Raw genomic sequence first — 22614 nt, 5'->3', positions numbered from 1 at the left:
ATTGTATCACATTGATTGATTTGTGGATGTTGAACCAACCTTGCAGCCCAGAGATAAATCCCACTTGGTCGTGGTGAATAATCCTTTTAATGTACTGTTGGATCCTATTGGCTAGTATTTTGGTGAGAATTTTTGCATCCATGTTCATCAGGGATATTGGTCTGTAATTCTCCTTTTGATGGGGTCTTTGGTTTGGGGATCAAGGTAATGGTGGCCTCATAAAATGAGTTTGGAAGTTTTCCTTCCATTTCTATTTTTTGGAACAGTTTCAGGAGAATAGGTATTAATTCTTCTTTAAATGTTTGGTAGAGTTCCCCTGGGAAGCCATCTGGCCCTGAGCTTTTGTTTGTTGGGAGATTTATGATGACTGCTTCAATTTCCTTAGTGGTTATAGGTCTGTTCAAGTTTTCTGTTTCTTCCTGGTTCAGTTTTGGTAGTTGATACATCTCTAGGAATGCATCCATTTCTTCCAGGTTATCTAATTTGCTGGCATAGAGTTGCTCATAATATGTTCATATAATTGTTTGTATTTCTTTGGTGTTGGTTGTGATCTCTCCTCTTTCATTCATGATTTTGTTGATTTGGGTCATTTCTCTTTTCTTTTTGATAAGTCTGGCCGGGGGGTTATCAATCTTGTTAATTTTTTCAAAGAACCAGCTCCTAGTTTTGTTGATCTGTTCTACTGATCTTTTGGTTTCTATTTCATTGATTTCTGCTCTGATCTTTATTATTTCTCTTCTCCTGCTGGGTTTAGGTTTTATTTGCTGTTCTTTCTCTAGCTCCTTTAGGTGTAGGGTTAGTTGTGTATTTGAGACCTTTCTTGTTTCTTGAGAAAGGCTTGTATTGCTATATACTTTCCTCTTAGGCCTGCCTTTGCTGCGTCCCAAAGATTTTGAACAGTTGTGTTTTCATTTTCATTGGTTTCCATAAATTTTTTGAATTCTTCTTTAATTTCCTGGTTGACCCATTCATTCTTTAGTAGGATGCTCTTTAGCCTCCATGTATTTGAGTTCTTTCTGACTTTCCTCTTGTGATTGAGTTCTAGTTTCAAAGCACTGTGGTCTGAAAATATGCAGGGAATAATCCCAATCTTTTGGTACCGGTTGAGACCTGATTTGTGACCTAGGATGTGATCAATTCTGGAGAATGTTCCATGGGCACTAGAGAAGAATGTGTATTCCGTTGCTTTGGGATGAAATGTTCTGAATACATCTGTGAAGTCCATTTGGTCCAGTGTGTCATTTAAAGTCTTTATTTCCTTGTTGATCTTTTGCTTAGATGATCTGTCCCTTTCAGTCAGGGGGGTGTTAAAGTCCCCCACTGTTATTGTATTGTTGTCAATGTGTTTCTTTGCTTTTGTTATTAATTGGCTTATATAACTGGCTGCTCCCATGTTAGGGGCATAGATATTTACAATTGTTAGATCTTCGTGTTGGATAGACCCTTTAAGTAGGATATAGTGTCCTTCCTCATGTCTTATTACAGTCTTTGGTTTAAAATATAATTCGTCTGATATAAGGATTGCCACCCCAGCTTTCTTTTGGTATCCATTAGCATGGTAAAGGGTTTGCCACTGCCTCACTTTCAATGTGGGGGTGTCTTTGGGTCTAAAATGAGTCTCTTGCAGACAGCATATTGATGGGTCTTGTTTTTTAATCCAATCTGATAGCCTTTGTCTTTTGATTGGGGCAGTTAGCCCATTTACATTCAGGGTAACTATTGAAAGATATGAATTTAGTGCCATTGTATTGCCTGTAAGGTGACTGTTACTGTATATTGTCTCTGTTCCTTTCTGATCTATGCTGCTTTTAGGCTCTCTCTTTGCTTAGAGGACCCCTTTCAATATTTCTTGTAGGGCTGGTTTTGTGTTTGCCAATTCCTTTAGTTTTTGTTTGTCCTGGAAGCTTTTTATCTCTCCTTCTATTTTCAATGATAGCCCAGCTGGATATAATGTTCTTGGCTGCATATTTTTCTCGCTTAGTGCTCTGAATATATCATGCCAGTCCTTTCTGGCCTGCCAGGTCTCTGTGGATAGGTCTGTTGCCAATCTAATGTTTCTACCATTATAGGTTACGTATCTCTTCTCCCGAGCTGCTTTCAGGATTTTCTCTTTGTCTCTGAGACTCGTAAGTTTTACTATTAGATGTCGGGGTATTGACCTATTTTTATTGATTTTGAGGGGGGTTCTCTGTGCCTCCTGGATTTTGATGCCTGTTTCCTTCCCCACATTACGAAGTTCTCTGTTATAATTTGCTCCAATATACCTTCTGCCCCTCTCTTTCTTCTTCTTCTGGGATCCCAATTATTCTAGTATTGTTTTGTCTCACGGTATCGCTTATCTCTCGAATTCTGCCCTCGTGATCCAGTAGTTGTTTATCTCTTTTTCTCAGCTTCTTTATTTTCCATCATTTGGTCTTCTCTATCACTGATTCTTTCTTCTGCCTCATTTATCCTAGCAGTTAGTGCCCCCATTTTTGATTGTACCTCATTAATAGCCTTTTTGATTTTGACTTGGTGAGATTTTAGTTCTTTTATTTCTCCAGAAAGGGTTTCTCTAATAACTTCCATGCTTTTTTCAAGCCAGCTAGTATCTTTAAAATCATGATTCTGAACTCTAGGTCTGACATCGTACTAATGTCCATATTGAGTAGGTCCCTGGCAGATGGTACTACCTCTTGTTCTTTTTTTGAGGTGATTTTTCCCATCTTGTCATTTTGTCCAGAGGAGAATAGATGAATGAGAGAACAAAATGCTAACAGGGTAACAGCGTCCCCAGAAAATATACTCCAAACAAATCAGAAAAGATCTGAAACCAGGGGAAAAGAAAGGGAAAGGAAGAAAAAAGGAAGGGGGGAAAAAAAAGAAAAAGATAAAAAGAAACAAAAACAGAACAAAACAAAAAAAACCAGAATATGATCAAATATGATCAGGCTGGTGCATAGATCAGTGCCACACACTAGATTTTGGGTGTATTTTGGTCTGTTAGAAGAGAGTGCCTCCCAAAATTTTAAAGAAAGAAAGACTTATATATGTACAAAATAAGGGTTGATATGATGAAGGGATGGACTATTACTGTAAAGATGAAAATTACAAAAAATTTTATAAAAGGAATTGATAAGAAATTGTTTGAAAAAAGAAAGAAAAGGATTAAAAAAAAAAGCAGGGGAGAGAATGTGATCAGAGAGGAGACTAGAACAAAGCCATACACTAGTGATTTAGGGTATATTTTGATCTGTTAGGAGAAACTGTATCTCAAAATTTTAAAGAGAGAACAACTTATATATATATATATGCCAGAAATAAGGGTAACTACTATGAAGGGATAGAATATGACTCTAAAAATGAAAAATAAAAATATTTTTTTAAAAAGGGATTGATAAGATGTTGGTTGAAAAAAGGAAAAAGAAAAATTAAAAACAAAAAAGGCAGTTAAAAAATTAACTTTGAAAGACTAAAGAATCATGGTAAAAAAGCCATGAATTCTATGTGCATTATTCCCCTAGCACTGGAGTTCTGCCATTCTCATTGATCGGTAAACTTGGTCTTGGCTGGCTGTTCTTGCTGATCTTCTGGGGGAGGGGCCTGTTGCCCTGGTTCCCAAATGTCTTTGCCAGAGGCGGAATTGCCCCATCCTTGTCGGTCCAGGCTAAGTAATCTGCTTGGGTTTGCTCTCAGGAGATTTTGCTCCCTGCAAGCTTTCGGTACAGCTTTGGAGGACGAGAGTGAAAATGGTGGCCTCCCAATTTCCACCCCAGAGGAGCCGAGAACTCAGGGCCCTGCTCCTCAGTGTGCACCCAGAGAAAAGCAGTCAGTCACTCCCATCTCCCTGGTCTCCAGCCGCATTCTGTGCTCACCCGGCCTGTGACTGAGCGTTTCTATCTCTGGCACCTGACTCGGTGTGGAGTCTCCCGAGTCTCCAAACCCAGCAGATCCCTGTGGTGCGCTCCCGCGCCGCTCCTCCTGGGGGAGGAAAGGGAGTCTCCCCGGATCTGCCGCTTGTTGGGTCCCTGCTGGAGGAGCAGTGGCCTGACTGTGCCACAGATCACGGTTTATGGCAACCCTGAGCTGAGAGCCCGCGCTTTGGCTCCATCTCTGCAGCTGGCTTCCCCACTCCGATCCCTGGGAGCTTTGCTGCACTCAGGCACCCCCGGTCTTTCTGTGAGCCCAAGGGTCCTGAGACCACACTGTCCCAGCGAGGGTTCCACCTCCCGCTTAGCCACTGGAGCGACGTCCCTCAGTGGAGCCGACTTCTAAAAGTTCCGATTTTGTGTTCCGCGGCTCCATCACTTGCCAGAAGCGGCCGACGGAGGCCCCCTACCCCGCCGTCTATCCTCCCGAATATCGCCTCGGATTCACTTCTCCGCACGTCCTACCTTCCAGAAAGTGATTGCTTTTCTGTTCAGAGAGTTGTTGCTATTCTTTTCTTCAATCTCCTGTTGAGTTCGTAGGCGTTCAGAATGGTTTGATCCCTATCCAGCTGAGTTCCTGAGACCAGATGAAATCCAGGTCTCCTACTCCTCCGCCATCTTGCTCCCTTTCCCAACAGTTCTCGATTTTTATGCCTCTAACAACATAGCTTCAAAATACATAAGGCAAAAACTAATATATACTTAAAATTTATTGAAGCATAACATACACACAGAAAAGTATATAGGTTAAGAGTGTACAGCTCAGTGAGTTATTGCCAAATGAGTATATCAGTATACCCAACACATACAGCATTACCGGTACCTCAGAAGGCTCCCTTGAGATACTGCCCAATCACTAGTCCTTGCCTCTACTCTAAGGGTCACTACTATTCTGACCTCTTATACAATAGATTAGTTTGCCTATTTTAAAACTCTATATAATGGAATCATCAGTGTGTGTTCTTTTTTACTTGGCTTTTCACTAATATTTATTAGATATGTTTTTTAGCAGTCCCTGTTGGGGCACCTGAGTGACTCATTTAAGCATCCGACTCTTGATTTTGGTTCAGGTCATGACCTCAGGGTCATGAGATTGAGCCCTGGTTTGGGCTCCATGCTGGGTGTGGAGCCTGCTTGAGATTCTCTCTCTCTCTCTTCCTCTGCCCCTCTCCCCTGCTCATACCCATACTCTCTCTCTTAAAAAAAAAAAAAAATTCCCTGTTTAATATTAACTTGCTATCATTATTTTATCATTTTAGGTGTTTTGGAAAATAATTATGAGAGCTTACGTATACTAAATGTTGAAAGAAATGGAGATATTATTTATACCTATAAGGTATGCCTATATTCTCTTTTTTTATTGTGGTAAGATATGTGTAACATAGAATTTACTATTTTAACCATTTATGTTCTTTTTTAATTGAATTTTATGCTATATCTTACTGAGGGGGTAATGAATAAAACTTGTTGGCATTTAACCTTTAATGTGACTTTTATTTTGTGAGATTAAATAAGGTGATTGAAATTCAGTCTTAATGGAATGGAATGTGTCTGACTCTCAGACTCAGTGCTCAAATTTTTTGAGTAAATGAACAGTTCCATTTTGCAGAGGAAAAAATGCTAAGTGAAAGATGTTTAAATCTAATTAATATGTAAGGTTTTATCTTTGAGAAAATATTAAATATGATTACTCAACATCATCTGTTTAGACTTAAGTATGCTCAGACTTCTGAGGCATTATTGTTTAATGTGTGTTTTCAACATTAAGTGTTCTAAGGAATGAAAATGTAACTTTACTGATAACTTTACTATAGTAGAGAAACATGAAAGAATAATTTCAGTGGCCATCTTGCTTTGCACAGAGGTATTACTGTATTTATTTATTTATTTGCTCAGATGTTATTTTAAGTTGGGGTACCTGACTAGCTCAGTCAGTGGAGTGTGAAACTCTTGATCTTGGGGTTGTGAGTTTGAGCTCCATGTTGGGTGTAGAGGTTACTTACATAAATAAAATCTTTTTAAAAAGTTGTTTTAAGTTGTATTCTACAAGTGTGCTGCATTTAAAGAATTGTGTGATTCAAAAAGTTTTATTTACAGGAATATCATGGACTTGTTTTAGCCACTTCCAATCTCTATCATATATATTGTCTTGAAGAAATAAACGGAAGTACAAAAAGATTTGCTCCTTTGTTATACTCTACTACCTACTAGATGGGGTCCCCCAGACTCACTGAGCTGTACACTCTTAATCCATTTCACTCTTTGAGCCCATATTACTAGCTGAAACAGGTTTGGTCCCTTTCTGACATGCTACCTTTAGAGTGCTTATTGCTAATATTGATTGAATTATTGCAGGTTTAAGGCTAATAACATCCTAACTTCCTAAACAATGATATATAATAAATATCTGGTTAATTTTTTTAAGGATGATAAGGGAAATGTCTTCTTTGGATTATATGACTGCCGAACCAGACAAAATGAGGTAAAAATCACAATAAATCATAGATTACTCGTTAGTATTGCTTTTAGAGTTTTTTTCTTCTTTCTGCCTCCTTTTTCTAGATACAGATTCTCATTTCATTTTCTAAAAATTTAGTTTTTATTTTCTTTGCCTCCCTTCTTTCTTTTACCATCTTTAAAAATAAATAAGTAAATAAAGTGCAAGGACTCCTGGACCAAAGAATCACCTGAAGTTTCTTAGTCCTTTGAGATTTAAGCAAAATTGGCTCAAATCATTTATCCAGTATTCTGTAGGAATGTAGGAAGTCCAATACCTTCCTGAGATTTGCGTGCTCCCAGAAGTTTAGGATCTCATAATGACCTCGACTCCAAGTTCCATTTCTCCTTAACCTTCACTTCTCTTGCATCTCAAAGATCCAGGTGTAGAACCCAGCTTCCTTTTCTTAATTTTTCCCCACACCACCCACATAGAACATTGGTTGATGTGACAAGTCTTATCTGACTCTTGGTGCAAAGGTGAGGGAGTCATTTTGTGCCTATGTAAAAACAACTTACAAATATTAAGGGGCTAAGAAGTCTAAATGTACACTGGCACAGAAGGTTCTCCAAAACATACTGTTATGTGAAAAAAAGCAAGTTGCCAGAATAATACATTTCATTTATGTTTAAAAAAACTTTCAAGAAAACATAAATATATGTTAAAAACTCATTTTAAAAAGATCTGGAAGGTTACAGAGTCAATTACAAAATGTTTCCTTTTGGAAAGGAGTTCATACGGGGTGAGTGTAGTGGAGAGCTCTGACTTTTTATTTGGTGGTGTTGGCATGTTTTAAACACTGAGACTATTCACGTGTCATCTTATAATTAAAAGGGTAAAATACTGAAAGTTAAGTGTATACATCCATGATTCTTCTTACTTGTATATCAGAATCCCTCAGAGCAAGAGACAAAGGAAACCAAAATGTTTCACGGGAATTTAGAGCCTCCTTATTCACTCAAAGTTCACTTTTTCTAATCAAGCATTTCGTGACTTCTCAACATTTTTCATCAACTTCTGGCCGTAGGATTCTAGTGTGTTCTCAGTGCTTTTTTTTATATATAATTTTTTTAAAGGTTTCTTTTTTTTAAGATTTTATTTATTTGAGAGAGAGAATGAGATAGAGAGAGAGCATGAGAGGGGAGAGGGTCAGAGGGAGAAGCAGACTCCCTGCTGAGCAGGGATCCCGATGCGGGACTCGATCCCTGGACTCCAGGATCATGACCTGAGCCGAAGGCAGTCGCTTAACCAACTGAGCCACCCAGGCGCCCTCTCAGTGCTTTTTTAAATGTGCAAGGACTAATTACCTTCCTAATACTCCTGCTACATGTTGTTTCTGTTCGCCTGTTCTCTGCTGAGGTCTAAGACTCTTGATCTTTTCTTACCTTCTGAGGGTATTGTAAGAGTTTGCCTAATATAACTGCGATTGTCTTCATTTCCTCAATTTGCATATCATATCCTCCTTCTTCATGACCATTTTCATTTTCTTTGATATTTAATAAGGAAATGGAATCTTGCAACATTTCAAACAGCAAGAAAATTTTTAAAAGAGTAAGTAAAAACAAAATTACTCTGCCAAGGCTCTGAATATGAGAGCCTTACAGGAGACGCACTTGTGATAGTCTGTTAGACATAATTAATGATATCGTAGTTAGGTAACTTGATTAAAACTTTACTTCTCTCAATAATTATAATAGCTGACATCTGAGTGCTTATTATGGGTGGCAGACAGTGTAATAAGTGCTTTGTATGGATCATCTCAGTTGATCCTTCTAAGGATTTCATGTAATAGGTATTATGATTTTTATTTTACTGATAGGAGAATAGAAAGATTGAATAACTTGTCCAGGGGCACCTGGGTGTCTCAGTTGGTTAAGCGTCTGCCTTCAGCTCAGGTCATGATCCTGGGGTCTTGAGATTGAGCCCCACATCGCGCTCCCTGCTCAGCGGGGAGTCTCCTTCTCCCTCTCCCTATGCCCCTCTGCCTGCTTGTGCTCTCTTTCCCTCTCTCAAATAAATAAATAAAATCTTAAAAAGAAGAAGAAGAAGTTCTCCAAAGTCACACAGCCAGCAAGTGGCACAACCAGAATTTAATTCTACATCTAGCCTGGCTCCAAGGTCTAGGCTCTTAACCACTAAGCCAGGTTGCCTCATGATTAAGCTTCAGTGCCAACTATGGCCTACAATTGCAGACTTTTTTCTTAAAAAATAATCTGGAACTTCTCGGTATGGATAAACTGGTTAATTGATGGTTCTCTAATAAAATGTCTGGCCACCATGATACCACCATGATAACTGGGAATTTGAATTCTAAAATTGTTTTTTAACACAAAACTCCAAATTAAAAAATAATTTTGTTTTAATAGCATCTCTATACATTTGAGAAAGACTTGCACGTTGTCAGTTGCTCTGTCAACAGTGAGAGAACTTTGCTTGGTAAGTTGAACTCTTTTATTGCTACATGTCAAGAACTAAACTACATTTGTTGAGTTTGGACTTTTGCAATATTTGACTATTCTACAACAATGATTTTCTGGGAAAAGATGCTCTTGGGAGATTAATTTTGAAAAAAAAATTCTGTGGAGTCTACTTACAAAAAAGAATGCTTTCTGAGTTACCTTAATCATCCACTGACAGATCCTTTGAGCCCTCACTTATTTCAGGTATAAAGTGGTAAACTTTAACCAGCCACTGCATGGATCATTTGCTAATGGATTATTTTTTTTCTTTTTCCATTAGCTGCAAGTTTAGTTCATTTTACTAAGGAAGGAAGAAAGAATGAGCTTCAACCAGGTATGACATTATATTTTTTTAGTGCTTATTGACAGATGAAGATTTATTCACTATTAAGTCAAATTTCAAGCATCTTTACAAATTATCTCAGAATGAAAGGCAAAAGTCCTGTCAAGCATGAAAACGTTTTGTAAATTATTTTTTTCAAGTAAACAAGAAAGTACAGAATATAATGTGGCAGTGAATAGTAGAAGTATTAAAAAAGCCCTTTAGCACCTGCAGACAAATAAACACCGAGGACATCCTAGAACCCTATGACCAGAAGCTGGTGTAAAAAACGCTGGGAAGGGTTGAGAGTCCTTCCAAGAATATCTTTTTTTTCTTACATTGTGTGAACTGTGAATAGTCCACCAATTCTAAATAAAATTTCTCATTTGCCAGGGCCCACTTTATAGTTTATTATCTATGTGAGGCTCCCTCCTTCTTTTTAACATTCCATATCATCCATATGTCCAGAACTCAACAAATATGTGCCTGCAGTGGATCAGTCACTCTGCATGGTGCTGGGGATAAAATGTTATACAAGAGAGGTGTAGCAGTTGCCCTCATGGTGAGCAATAGAGACTAATGGTGGGTGTGGGTGCGCGATGGGGCATGGTCCCATCTTCAAAGGAGGGCAGTAAGCCCAGTGGGACCAGCTTTTCAGTTTACCAAGAGAAATATGAACCTTTGTGTGAAATTTTAATTTTTATATGTTGGCTCAAATATTTGTAAGAAATTCTACTCAGGCCCTTTTGGCCCTGATTTCTTTTAGCCTCAGGAATTCTTTATTTTGCTGGTAAACCCAATAGAACCTATATTCCTTACACGATGTTTACCATCTATGCCTGATTGTCATGAAGAACAGTGGCGATTATGTACATTATAAAATGTACTTTCAGGGGCGCCTGGGTGGCTCAGTAGAGTAAGCGTCTGCCTTTGGCTCAGGTCATGATCCCAGGGTCCGGGGATCCAGCCCCGCATCGGGCTCCCTGCTCCGAGGGAAGCCTGCTTCTCCCTCTCCCAAAGCCCTTCCGCCCCCCCCACCCCGCCACTCCCCGCTCATGCTCTCTCTGTCTCAAATAATAAAATCTTTAAAAAAAGATAAAAAGTACTTTCAGATGAACTTTATTGTAAGGTTTATTAAATTAAATCCTATTCAGGGGGCACGTGGGTGTCTCAGTCAGTTAAGTGTCTGACTCTTGGTTTTGGCTTGGGTTGTGATCTAGGGGCCATGAGATCAAGCCTCCCGATGGGCTCTGCACTCAGTGGGAAGTCTGCTTGGGCTGCTCTCCCTCTTCCTCTGCCCCTGTCCTCTACTTTCTCTCTCTCTAGGATAAATAAACCTTAAAAAAAATCCTATTCAGGTCTGCCTACTCAGTCTTTTAAAGCTTGATGCACCTCCGGTGGGATTATCGGATCACATCTTTAAACATATTAGAATGAACATTGTTAGGTGTATTATATTGGCTTCCTAATACTTTATGTCTTGTCAGTTCACCTTTTAGGCCAGCAGCTACAGTAAGAACCAGCTCTGCACAGACATAATTTGACAGACCGCGCCTTAACTCAGCTGCTCGGCCAGCTTCTTGTTTTTTGCCCAGAGCCCTTGGGGAAATATTTACTGCCTACATGTGTGCCACCTGAAAATGTGGCTGGAAATGATCCCCATTAGGACAAGCCATGACCAATGAGGGGCCAAAGAGCTGAAGGATAAATACTCCCCTTTCCATCCCTGAAGTGGATAATTCTGATGTGTCCTCCATGCTGCTCAAAGTCCCAAGGTAGTCATGAATTTGATAAGGTCCTGCTTACTGGTGTATTCTTCTTCCTGTTTCACACTCCCCACTACCTGACACCACAGCTCTCTTGTCTTAGTTTGGGTTTTCCCCTAAGCTGGAGTCTGAGGCTAGCATTTGAGTGCAATTAGTTTATTTGAGGGATGATCCTAGGAAGCACTATTAGGGGAGTGTTTAAACAGAGATCTGAAAGAAGGGAGGGAACAAGCGCGTGGCTGTGGGGAAGGCACATTTCTGACAGTGACAACAGCCAGCACAAAGGTCTTGGGGCCAGAGTGTACTTGGTGGACTCGCTGATAAGGATAGTGAGGAGGTCAATAAGGCCGAAGGAAAAGGGCCAGAGTGGTAGGAACGGAGGCCAGAGGAAAACGGGGCTGAAGTACAGACAAATCATGGAGACCCTACAAGGCCTTTGTTCAGTTAAGATTTCAGAAATTATGGGACCAGAAAACACTGTAGACTCTATTATGCTCTTTTATCCTTTGAACAAATATTTTGGAAAACCTTATTTTATCTGCCCATGAATGACCTGATAAGCCATTCAATTATAAAATGTAGTTTGCCTGGAGGTATTGTTTAACACTCTGTTGCTTTATAATGAGATTTTTCCATTGCAAGTGAGACAAACTGTAACATCTTTCATATGAACAAGATAAGGTTATTTGGTCCACATACTTTGCAACACCGTTTTTATCCATAGTGCTTTTCTTCTTGGCTGTGGCCATGGCAGATTAATGTTTTGTTTAGGGTATAGTAGAAGAGAAGTTCTCTGGCTGGCTCACTCAGTAGAACATGGAGCTTCTGATCTCAGGGTTGTGAGTTCAAGCCCCATGTTGGGCATAGAGCTTACTTAAAAAAAAAAGAAAAGAAAAGAAAAAGGGAAGAAGAAAATGACCTAACTGTCCCCTTCACCCTCCCCTGCGGAGTTGCAGTTGCCTCAAGCACAGCGCCTCCCCCTGGGCAGCTATGGGGATGGCCACATGTGTTGGCCGCTGAGACTCCCGAGGCCCCCTGCACCATTGTAGTTAAGTGCTGCAGAGGCTCCGTGGAGCTGTGGTTTGGTTCAAGACGTCCAGTAACAAGAGCTGCTTCAGAACCAGACCCTGCTACTCTTCCAACTTTGTCATCATTCACAACATGTGTCTTCACCTGCATCAGACTAGATTCTTTTGTAGACTGTGCTTTCCCCATGCCATGCCTGTCCTTATGCTTTTTAAAAAAAAATTTTTTTTGTTCAATTTATATAAACTAAAAAAAACCCAAAAAACAAAAATCCAGTCACTTGTTTCTCCCATTCTTCACCACCCCCCCCACCTCTTGTAACTGCCAATTTGTTCTCTGTATCTATGAGCATGGGGTTTTTATTTCTCTTTCCAGGAATCTATCCATAAGAGAGATGATGATACAGTATTTGTCTTTCTCTGATTTCACTTAGTGCAATGCCCTCAAGATCCGTCCACGTTGTCACTTTTGCTCCTGCTGTCTCTGCTTTCTGTGATATCCACAGGACATGGCGTACCCTGCGGTGATGCCCTTCCAGGCTCCACTGACATCTGGATTCTCGAACTTTTTTTTTTTTTTTTTTAAGACTTTATCTATTAACTTGACAGAGAGAGAGAGAGAGAGAGAGAGCACAAGCAGGGGGAGCAGCAGGCAGAGGGAGAGGGAGAGGCAGGCTCTCCACCAAGCAGGGAGCCCAATGCAGGGCTCGATCCCAGGACCCTGAGACCATAACCTGAGCCGAAGGCAGACGCTTAATGGACTGAGCCACCCAGGCGCCCCTGGATTCTTGAACTTCTTAAGACAACTTTAAGCACTTCATGGAATCAACGGGATTTCATGACTGAAAGTGATTGTAGGAGTGATCTGATTCTCTAGTTTTTGTTTTTTTAATAACAAGGCACTCAAGCCTAGGAATGCTTTGTTCTTTCTGAAAAGTGTCTATTAGGTTAGCAGCAGAGTGTAAACTAGAACCGATGTCTCTAGAATCCTAATCCAGAGTTCATCATATTACACCATGAAAGCACATGGTATGTTACTGAGAGAAATTCCTGTTTACACGATTACTCTTATCATTATGCTTATTATGTTAGGTGCCTGGGCTGTCCCAAAAAAGGGAAAAATTAGTGTAGAAAGATGGTTTCAGTTCTTGAAAATCCTCCCATTTTATTTATTTTTTAAAATTTTATTTATTTGACAGAGAAGGGAAGTGGGAGAGGGAGAAGCAGGCTTCCCGCTGAGCAGGGAGCCTGATGCGGGGCTCGATCCCAGGAACCCCGAGACCATGACCTGAGCTGAAGGCAGACGCCCAACGACTGAGCCACCCAGGCGCCTGAAAATCCTCCCATTTTAAAGTCAAGTGAATTTAACTGATAGCTGGTTATCAAATATCAAAGTCTAACTATAAGGTGATTCTTTACTCCTTAAAGAGAAGATTCCCCTGCCTGTCTCATAAAAAGTTTTTTTTTTCCCCCAACTTGGGATGTATAAACTTTTAGGTCAAGACATCAAATAGTCAAATGTCAGCTTGTACTACTTAATATAGTAACTGTAATTATTAATTTATTTATACACTTAATGTAAAATAATATAAAAGGAAAATCCTTTTTTTCTCATTCTCACATTTCACGAAGTATTTCTGTTTTTCTTCTCAAGTATCTTTGACACCAATGTCTTTTTTTTTTTTAAGATTTTATTTATTTGTTAGAGAGAGAGAGAGAACAAGCATGTGTGAGTGGAGAGAGGAGGGAGAGGGAGGGAGAAAGAATCTCGGGCAGACTCCCCACTGAGTATGGAGCCCGATGCGGGGTTCGGTCTCACGACCCTGAGACCATGACCTGACCTGAGATCAAGAGTCGGATGCTCAGCCCACCGAGGCACCCAGGCACTCTGACACCGATGTGTTTCTTATTCTTAGAGACTTTTTGTTTTGTTTTGTTTTTAGTTATCAAGCAGATTCCCAAAGCTCCTCACCTTTACCTCTGCCCCAGTTATTAGAAGTATAGCCCTTTTGGATTGGCATGTGATCCTGTCACTTTGATTTTTATCCTAAGTTCCAAGTACCCTTGACCAAACAATATTTGATTTTCATTTGTTCTGTCCTTGTATATTTGGGATCCCACATCGTAACTCACTGTCTTGCTTTTTCAGTAATCTTTAAAAGGCACGTTTACAGAGATTTCCAATGCTTGCGATTGTAAGACCACATCATTTGCCTTTATTTGCTGTCAGGTTAGTTTCTTAGCTAGTGAAAATTGGCACTGACTCAATTCCAGGCTGCTATGCAGCCTTGAAATTGTACATTATTATTCAAAATAAAGTCATTGAGAAAGCACCTGAGAGTATTAGTCTTCGTAAGAACTCTAAGGCAACTCTGAATGTGAGGTTTCATCTTGGGGTAGGGGAGCTCTTGGTCTAAATCTGGATATCTGTGGTGACCCCGTGCTAGCCTGTATCCAAGGACTTCCTCTTCACCGCTGTCTTTTATGACATTCGCTGTAATGTGACACTGAGGAACTAAGTGGGTCTTAATCAACGCAGCTCCACCACCATTGCAGAAGGAAGCCAGGCCTCTGTCCTCCTCAGAGGTGCTGTCATGGTGATGTACCAGAAATATCTTTATATTTTCACCCACCAATGATATTGGTCCTTGTGCTGCAGAATTGGGAGTGATTGTGAATTGGGTTGTGTTTGCTTAGCCTTAGGAGCCCAGAGGGACTGTGAGGCTGTGCTAAGTGGCTGAGGAATGGGCAGGCACTTGGTCCTGACTCCATGTGTATTGATTTCTCCTTCATGAGGTTTTCTTCGTCTGTTGTGGGTTTTAAGAACTGTCAAAGTAAATTTTAAGAAAATTACTTTTCCTGGGGCACCTGGGTGGCTCAGTCATTAAGCGTCTGCCTTCAGCTCAGGTCATGATCTCAGGATCCTGGGATCGAGCCCCACATCAGGCTCCCCGCTCGGCGGGAAGCCTGCTTCTCCCTCTCCCACTCCCCCAGCTTGTGTTCCCTCTCTTGATGTGTCTCTCTCCATCAAATAAATAAATAAATAAAATAAAATAAAAATTACTTTTCCTGTTGGAAGACCTAATACAATAGGTAACATATTTACATTTTCAAAATTCAAACTTAGGGGGAGAAGATAACAAAAGACATTTTGATCTTTGTTACTAAAAGCCTCCTTTCCTTTGTAGGATCAAAGTGTTTAACTTTGTTGGTTGAAATCCACCCTGTTAACAATGTGAAGGTTCTAAAAGCCGTGGATAGCTATATTTGGGTGCAGGTAAGCACTGAGCACATTATCATTCATCTCACTAATCAAAAGGCGTGAAACCTGGAGGCAATGGTGCTTACAAAGTGTTTTCACAGCCATTATCACATTTAATCCTCAAAGCAGTCTGGTAGATGGGTATGGCTGGAATTATCCACTCAGCCTTTGCAAACATGGAAATCAAAACTCAACCTAGCTCCTCTGTCTCTGTTATATCATGGTTTGTCTGATAGTCATGTAATGTTTTTACGTGATAAAATACTGACTCTCAACACACATTTAAGGTAAGTTTAAAAAATGGTTTATTTAATGTACTCCTATAGTTGACAGAGTAAGTAGAAATAAATGGCTTAATCCCTGACTTTATCAACTCCATGAAAGGATACAGAGGCACCGTGTGTACGGTGTGGGTGGACCAGATATAGTCCATCTTCATTACTTGTACGCTCTGAACTTGTGAATTGTACTCCTCACCAAAATCTATTTGTAACACCAAAGTCAATACTCCACAGTGCTTTTATAGTCATCTGCAGACATGGGCGCAGTGGTGAAAAATTTGTCACCCAACTGAGGCTGAGCAAGGTGACACTGCCTTCTTGGTTCACCTCTCACACTGTGAACGGATGTCATTTTCACGATCTCTTTAGTGCCATGATTTTCACATTTGGGGGCTTTTCTTTGGTGATATCACTATTTCAAACGTTCCCCACGCAGAGCGCTCAAGTGCCGTCTAGGGTCCCTGAGCACAAGAAGGCTGCGCTGTGGTTTATAAAGAAAATACGTGGGTTAGATAAACTGCATTCAGGCATGAGATTATGGTGCTGTTGACCATGAGTTCAATGCTAAGGGATCGACAGTGTATATTAAATAAGATGTCTTTTGTTTGTTTGTTTAAAGATTTTATTTATTTATTTGACAGAGAGGGACACAGCGAGAGAGGGAACACAAGCAGGGGGGCTGGGGGAGGGAGAAGCAGGCTTCCCGTTGAACAGGGAACCTGACGTGGGACTCGATCCCAGGACCCTGGGCTTATGACCTGAGCCGAAGGCAGACGCTTAACGACTGAGCCACCCAGGTACCCCAAGATGTCTTTAAATAGGAACACACATGAAACAAAGTTATGTACTAACTGGTTGATACAGATGCTTGCATTTCCGTTCAGTATTCCGGGCGTGGTGTTTGTGGCCATCTGTAGACTGTGCAGTGCTGGAGCATGACTTCCTTGTGTAACCTGAACTATCTGCTTCTCCTCCCTGGCACGCGGAGCTCCCAGGCCGCATTCCCCCTCCCCCGGGAAGCTGCTGTGTTTACACTGTCATCAGTACTGGGGTGACTTTGGGACAGACCATACTTCCCTTTTCTGGCCTGTTCTTTTGGCTTCCTTAGCATCTCCATCCAGGGCTGTGTCCGGCAATGGAGAAGTTATTGAAGGATTGGGGCAGCTAAAGGGAATTAGAGCACAGGAAGGGCAAGAGTTTTTATAAATACAGGGTTGCACAGCATGGCGAGTGTATTAACAATTACTGAATTGTGTATTTTAAAACAGTTAAAAAGGTGATTTTTCTGTTATGCAAATTTTATATCATTTTTAAAAGATTTAATAGTACAGGACGCATGACTGTTTCCATAGGCCAAAGGGAAGTCCCCGCCCACGTGAAGTAAAACCTGTCCTTGTCTTGTGGGCACATTTCTGTTCCTAGCCCTGCTCCCTGCTCCTCGTGCCTTTCCCTCTGGGGAGAGAAAAATCTCACAAACCTCCTTCCAGGGCAAAGCCCCACCTCCCTTTCCCCCACCCTCTCCCTTTTGCAGAAGTGCCATTCACTGTCCACTGAGTTTGGTCTTGCCCTGCAATCTGTCTCCCTTTTCTTACCAAAACATTCATGGCGATCTCCAGTAGTACATTTCCCCAAGTCTGTATATGCAGCCTTGACCGCCTTCACAGAGGAACTTCAGCAGGACAGTAGTGGGTGGGGTTTGGATCCCAATCTGGTCCCTTTCGAGAATTGCCTACCAGCATGACCTGCATCTTCCGAATAGTTCCAGATATCCACCTATAGTGCATATCTTCCAACTATGAATATTAATCATCAGAGTCTACCTCCATATTTGTGAAGATAAATATTCCCCTACTATGATGTAATCTATATAGATTTCTGCTGATGCTGCCAAATCAAAACAAAACAAAACCTTGCATATTTTTTGCTTTTGTAGAGCTGTGTCTGAAGCCTCTCTTTCTATAATCTTACTTCCAGGCTCTGCTCTAGGGCTGCCTCATCATAGAAAGGAAAGCCACCACTACCTAAATGGAACTTTTAAAATCATGTTCTTACTCATTGCCACACAGAGACCAGGCAAAGGTTTAGAATGTCAGCACCTTCCTCCAGGTCCCAGTCCTAAGCAAGCATGCTTTGGTACCTCTGGAGTCCCAAGGGAGCTTGAATCGTCTTTTGTAGGAATTTCTTCTTATTATGAGGCACTGAGCATTTGCTCTTCCATTATCCATATGGTGTCACTCAGCTTTGCTTCTCCTTGACCCCAGTACACACAGTTTCCTGTTTGAGGTACACAGTTTCACAAATCAGGACAGAATAAGTTCTACATTATTTTCATAACCGAATTCTGCATTGTTACCTATTTTATAATTTTGAAGTTTTTGCTGTGAACAGATGGTGTATAGTTAATGTTTTATTTTCTGATTCTAAAAAGGAAGCTTGACAACAGACAATTTTTGAAAAATTTACCAGTTCTATTTCCATTTTGTCAGTATGAAAAGTTAGGACACCAGGTAATATATTTTGTCAAAATTTTTCCTAGTCTTTAGAGAGGCTGCTGACTATAAAGTAGGGACATAAAAGGGTTATGTTCTTTTGTCATGCTTTGAAGTTTGGAGGGAAAAACCAAAATTCACTGGTGGATCCTATCTAGTAAGCTGTCTTTCACGTTACAAAATGAAACTGCTGAATTATAGTTACCCTTTTGATGATGAAAGAATTAAGTCACTGGAGTCATCCCATGGCCCCTTTTCCCCTCATTATCACAGCTCATAGCATCAGGCCTGTGTTTCTGGCTGGCTGCTTTGTCCTGTGGGCTGACACATATGGGAGAGCGCAGAGAAGGAGGAGTGGGGTGGATCAAGCCTTTTCTTCCCAGTGGCAGTCGTACTATTATTTGAGGCTTATAAATCCCCCACCGCATGCCACACTGTGACTCACTGTTCTTTCTTGGAAAGTCCCGCGTTACGTTATGCTTTGTCTCTTCGATGTGGGACTTTGGAAGCTGTAGTAGAGCATATGTTTACTTGGTTGTCAAATTAAATACGAGGTTTAGTTGCACAACAGGTGTATTGATCACTTTTTTGGTGCATGTGGAAAAGAACTTTTATACAGCTGTTGTTTATATTGTTTCTGATTGGCTTCAGAATCACATATTCTAAAAGAGAAAGCACCATCTCTAGAAATAGCTTCTACTTTAGCCTTACTGTGGAAATGAATTATGTTGGACCTGCCATCAATTTCCCCCTGGGAAACTGAACCCCTGAAAGTGTTTCTTTTTCCTCTTTGCTTCTGTCTGTAATGTGTGTATAGGTGATTTGCCTAAGCTATTCTATGGTTCCCGGTATCTTCTGTGGTATGTGGTAGTACAGTGATCAGAAACTTTTGCAATATTTGTGTAAGCAAGGTAGTTGCTTATGATTTTGATTAATTCCCTTTTTACAGTTTCTCTACCCCCATGTGGAAAGTCACCCTCTTGCAGAGAACCATCTGTTACTGATTTCAGAAGAGAAATGTAAGTGTATCTTTTAGGTGGTATATATGAACTTCATAAAGGGTACATCTCTTAGTGAAGTATGGGACTTGACTGAATCTTCTAGATGTCCACTCACCAGTGCTAAAGGTCCAACTGACCTTTGATGTCCATTTAAGGTCTAGCACTCCTGTGGAAGGGCTTTTCATTCTGCCCCCACTTGTTCCCTTAGGCCCTGCTCTGTGTCCCCATCCTGGGAATGATGGGCTCCTACATACATGGATTTCCACTTTTGTCACACAATAGAGTGTAGGACAGTTGTGGAGGTCATTTTTGCCTTCTTCAGTTCATCCTTCTTTAAGGTGTCTGTCACCTCAGATCAAAACAGGGAAAGGTATTAGAAGCCAGAAGAACCTGATGGTAGAATTTGAAGACACATACTTGGTCAAATTCAGGTACAGACAAATCAGAATGAGGCATCCCTTAATGAAGTTTACACTTTCGGGTGGGAAGGGTGGCAGAGAAAGCTCAGAATCCATTGGCAGATCTTATCTAGGAAGCCGTCTTTCATGTTGCAAAATGGGACTGCTTTGCTGATTTATAATGGGAAGGACAGGCCTGAAAGGGTTAGGTTTGTGTTCAGTGCCTATGCTCATGACCAGTTATCTGTCTCACATTTTGGCAACTAGAACTGGCAGAAGGTTAAGTATGGCCAAATCTAGATTGCTTACTGAGAGAATGGGACCATACAAGAAGTGCTTGGAGGTAAACTCTGCCCAGTGAACCCCTGTTAGCTCCAAATAAGACTGATGGTGCAGGGAAGGCCAACATTTGAGAGAACCCAGGGGAGTAGAACGGCTAAATGCTTCATGTGTTGTCGATACTGAAGGGCAAGGTAAATGCTGGATTAGCAGTAGACTGTGGAGGGAGTCTGGAGAAAGGTGGGTTTTGTTTTGCACTTAGATCATGAAACTGCTGTGTGGGATAATACTGTCTTTCCAACCAATTGATTAATCTGTATTGCTTTTCTAAATAAAGATTCACCGCTGTTAGGTGTAAAAAAGTGCTCATGATTTTCGTAAAGGTTAAACTGTCTTTCTATTGTCTCTCTTTTTAAAGATATTGAGAACATTCATATCCAGGTCATCCAAGAAGATGGAAATAGAGTGGTAAATATTTGAAATCTCTTTTGCTTCGGAGTTTTTTTCCCCGCAGAGTGACATTTCGAGACTGTTAAGGATAGTTATGTTATAGACACAGACCACTTTCTTTATTTGATGTCTTACAAATTATAGGCTTGCTGTTGTAACATGTGAAATAAGACTAGACGTATGAGGGAGTTAATTACCTCCTTTATCTTGACCTCACTTTCCAGTCTCAGTCTCACGAGACAACTCAGGGCAGCCTTGTGGGACTCCTTCCACACCTTCACCTTGCTCATACTCACGCACACATGGTAAGGTGCACATGCGCAGATTCAGTCATTCTTACCGAAATAGAATCATAATATGATTATCAATTGGCCATTTTTGTTTTTGCTTTTTACTTACTATATCAGGGCTATCCCTATAGGTTTTTAAATAGAGATGGAACTTTCTTCCCTAATTTTTAGACGTACATAGAATAAATGGGATCCTATGGGGATTCATATAGTTCAGTTTTTTTCTTTTCTTTTTATTGCTTATATTCCACTTCTCCTTGCCTTTTCACCTCTAATCTTTGTCTATAACCTATTATGTCTCCTTTCATGCGCTTCTCTGAACCTATGTATTTCCCATCCCCACCCCTGACACACCCAGGGGTTTATTATTCACTCCTTCCTCTTTCAACTTTGTGGCATTACCTACAAGTCAACCAGAAGCGGTCAATTCATTCTTTTTAGAGGTACATAATAGTCCGTGGTCTGGATGTACACAATTTCAATCATTCTCCCATGGGTGGACACTCACTTGATTGCCACTTTTTTTTTTTCATCTTTTTTGTGTTACAAATCATTTCAATTTTTTTTTTAAATAGCTTTACATTTTTGGTACACATATTTCTTTAGGCTAAATCCTCAGGGATGGATAATTGGGTTGACGGGTATAGCATTTAATATGTTTCAACAGATTTTGCTAGCTTGGTTTCCAAAAAACCTTGTAACAATTCACAGTTGTACAAGCAATGTGTAAGAACACCCTTTCCCTCTATCCATACCAGTCATAGATCCATTTGCTGTTTTAAAAAAAAATCCAACTTGATGAGTGTTAAGTTGATAACATTATTATTTTAGTTGGTATTTCTGTTAATATCACTGGCCGTGTGAATTTGTTTTTCTGAAAATTGCTTAGTTATATCCTTGTCTATTTTTCTGTTGGGTTGCCTTTTTCTTGACAGTTGGTGTAAGAGCATAATATATTACTGATATTAACAATTATTTCCTTTACTATTTAAATAGTTGGCATCAAAATAATCATTCTCTGAAGATTTTAACTTTAAAGTTAAGTGAGGAACATAGAAATGGAAAATGCATTTATTAATTATGTATCTCTGACTGAAAGCCTCAAATCAAGATGCCTGGCTGGAAAATGACTAGAAAGTGTGTGGCTGGAGCTCTGGGCCACCAGTGGCACGGTGGCTGGGCACAGATGTCGGGGTATGGACAGGGCCAGGGGTCGGAAAAGAGTCGGACTAGAGAGGAAGAATGAAGGCAGAATCCCAAAGCCAGCAATGCGGATTTAGAGGAGAGAGTCACATAAACATTTCAGGGTCAGTGAAATAAACAAGACCAGGAATGGGTATAGACAGAGGACTGGCTGGTTACAAGAGGGGCTGGGAGTCATGGAGATACCGCAGAGTGAGGCCAGAGGGCACCTGTCAGCGGCCAACACAGAGTAGCCTCAGCACACCGTCAGCCTTGCCTGCCCTTCTCTGAAGTATCGCTGTCCCCCTCCCCCTCCTCCTCCTCCTCCTTTTTTTTTTTTTTTTTAAGATTTATTTATTTATTTGAAAGAGCACACACATGCGAGGGAGGAGCAGAGGGAGAGGGAGAGAAATCCTCAAGCAGACTCCCCACTGAACACAGAGCAGGGGTGGGAGTTGATCCCAGGACCCTGAGATCATGACCTGAGCTGAAACCAAGAGTCGGATACCTATGGAGCCCCCCAAGCACGCCCACTACCCTTATTCTTAAGGGCTTAGATGATAGCTTCTTAAGGCAGTGTGCGGTTCCATGCATTCATAACAACATCCTGTGGTAGGTAGGCAGTGTTATAATTATCCCCATGTTTACAGAGAATACAACAAGCAAGGCTCACAGAGGTGAGGGAACTCTAGAGAGGGAAAAAATTGAGATGTGAATCTGTGTTGCCACACTCTGATGATCAGGTTTTTGTCAGTATATACCCTTATCTGAGAGTCCCCAAATCTGTTCTAATTTAACAAATTTCAGAAAAATGGAAACAAGATGTGTTGCCCAAAGTTTAGAATCTTATTGAGAACAAAAGTTGAGAATATAAAGATGTTGTAGGAGAGTGCATACTCATCGGGGTAGACTTATAGCATTAGTTAAGTATGCCAGAGTACCATAGGAATACAGAGGTGGGGAGCCGTGCCTTGAGAGGAGGTGAGGGAGGGCTTCATACAGGAG

General features: G+C 40.7%; 1 protein-coding gene across 6 annotated transcripts in view; it reads left to right on the top strand.

Moving 5' to 3' along the window:
- GSAP (gamma-secretase activating protein) overlaps window positions 1-22614 on the top strand; it is a 90348-nt gene that overhangs the window by 12729 nt on the left and 55005 nt on the right. For 5 of the 6 annotated variants that reach the window (XR_003208544.2, XM_025872773.2, XM_025872772.2 and 2 more), the window contains exons 2-8: window positions 5168-5244; window positions 6334-6390; window positions 8772-8841; window positions 9145-9198; window positions 15166-15254; window positions 18959-19028; window positions 20106-20155. Coding sequence is in view for 5 of the 6 variants with exons in the window: in XM_025872773.2 (XP_025728558.1) it covers window positions 5168-5244; window positions 6334-6390; window positions 8772-8841; window positions 9145-9198; window positions 15166-15254; window positions 18959-19028; window positions 20106-20155 (467 nt within the window). In the remaining variant the exon portion in view is untranslated. Of the gene's footprint in view, window positions 1-5167; window positions 5245-6333; window positions 6391-8771; window positions 8842-9144; window positions 9199-15165; window positions 15255-18958; window positions 19029-20105; window positions 20156-22614 lie in introns of those variants that run through there. The other variant, XM_073898707.1, reaches the window with a different exon arrangement.

The sequence above is a fragment of the Callorhinus ursinus genome, unplaced genomic scaffold (assembly GCF_003265705.2).
Source record: "Callorhinus ursinus isolate GAN/ISIS: 27379988/994484 unplaced genomic scaffold, GSC_fseal_2.0 scaffold12, whole genome shotgun sequence".
In the NCBI taxonomy this organism is placed as follows: domain Eukaryota; kingdom Metazoa; phylum Chordata; class Mammalia; order Carnivora; family Otariidae; genus Callorhinus; species Callorhinus ursinus.
Note: the sequence above shows the minus strand (reverse complement) of the source record. Positions and strands in the feature narration are given on the sequence as shown.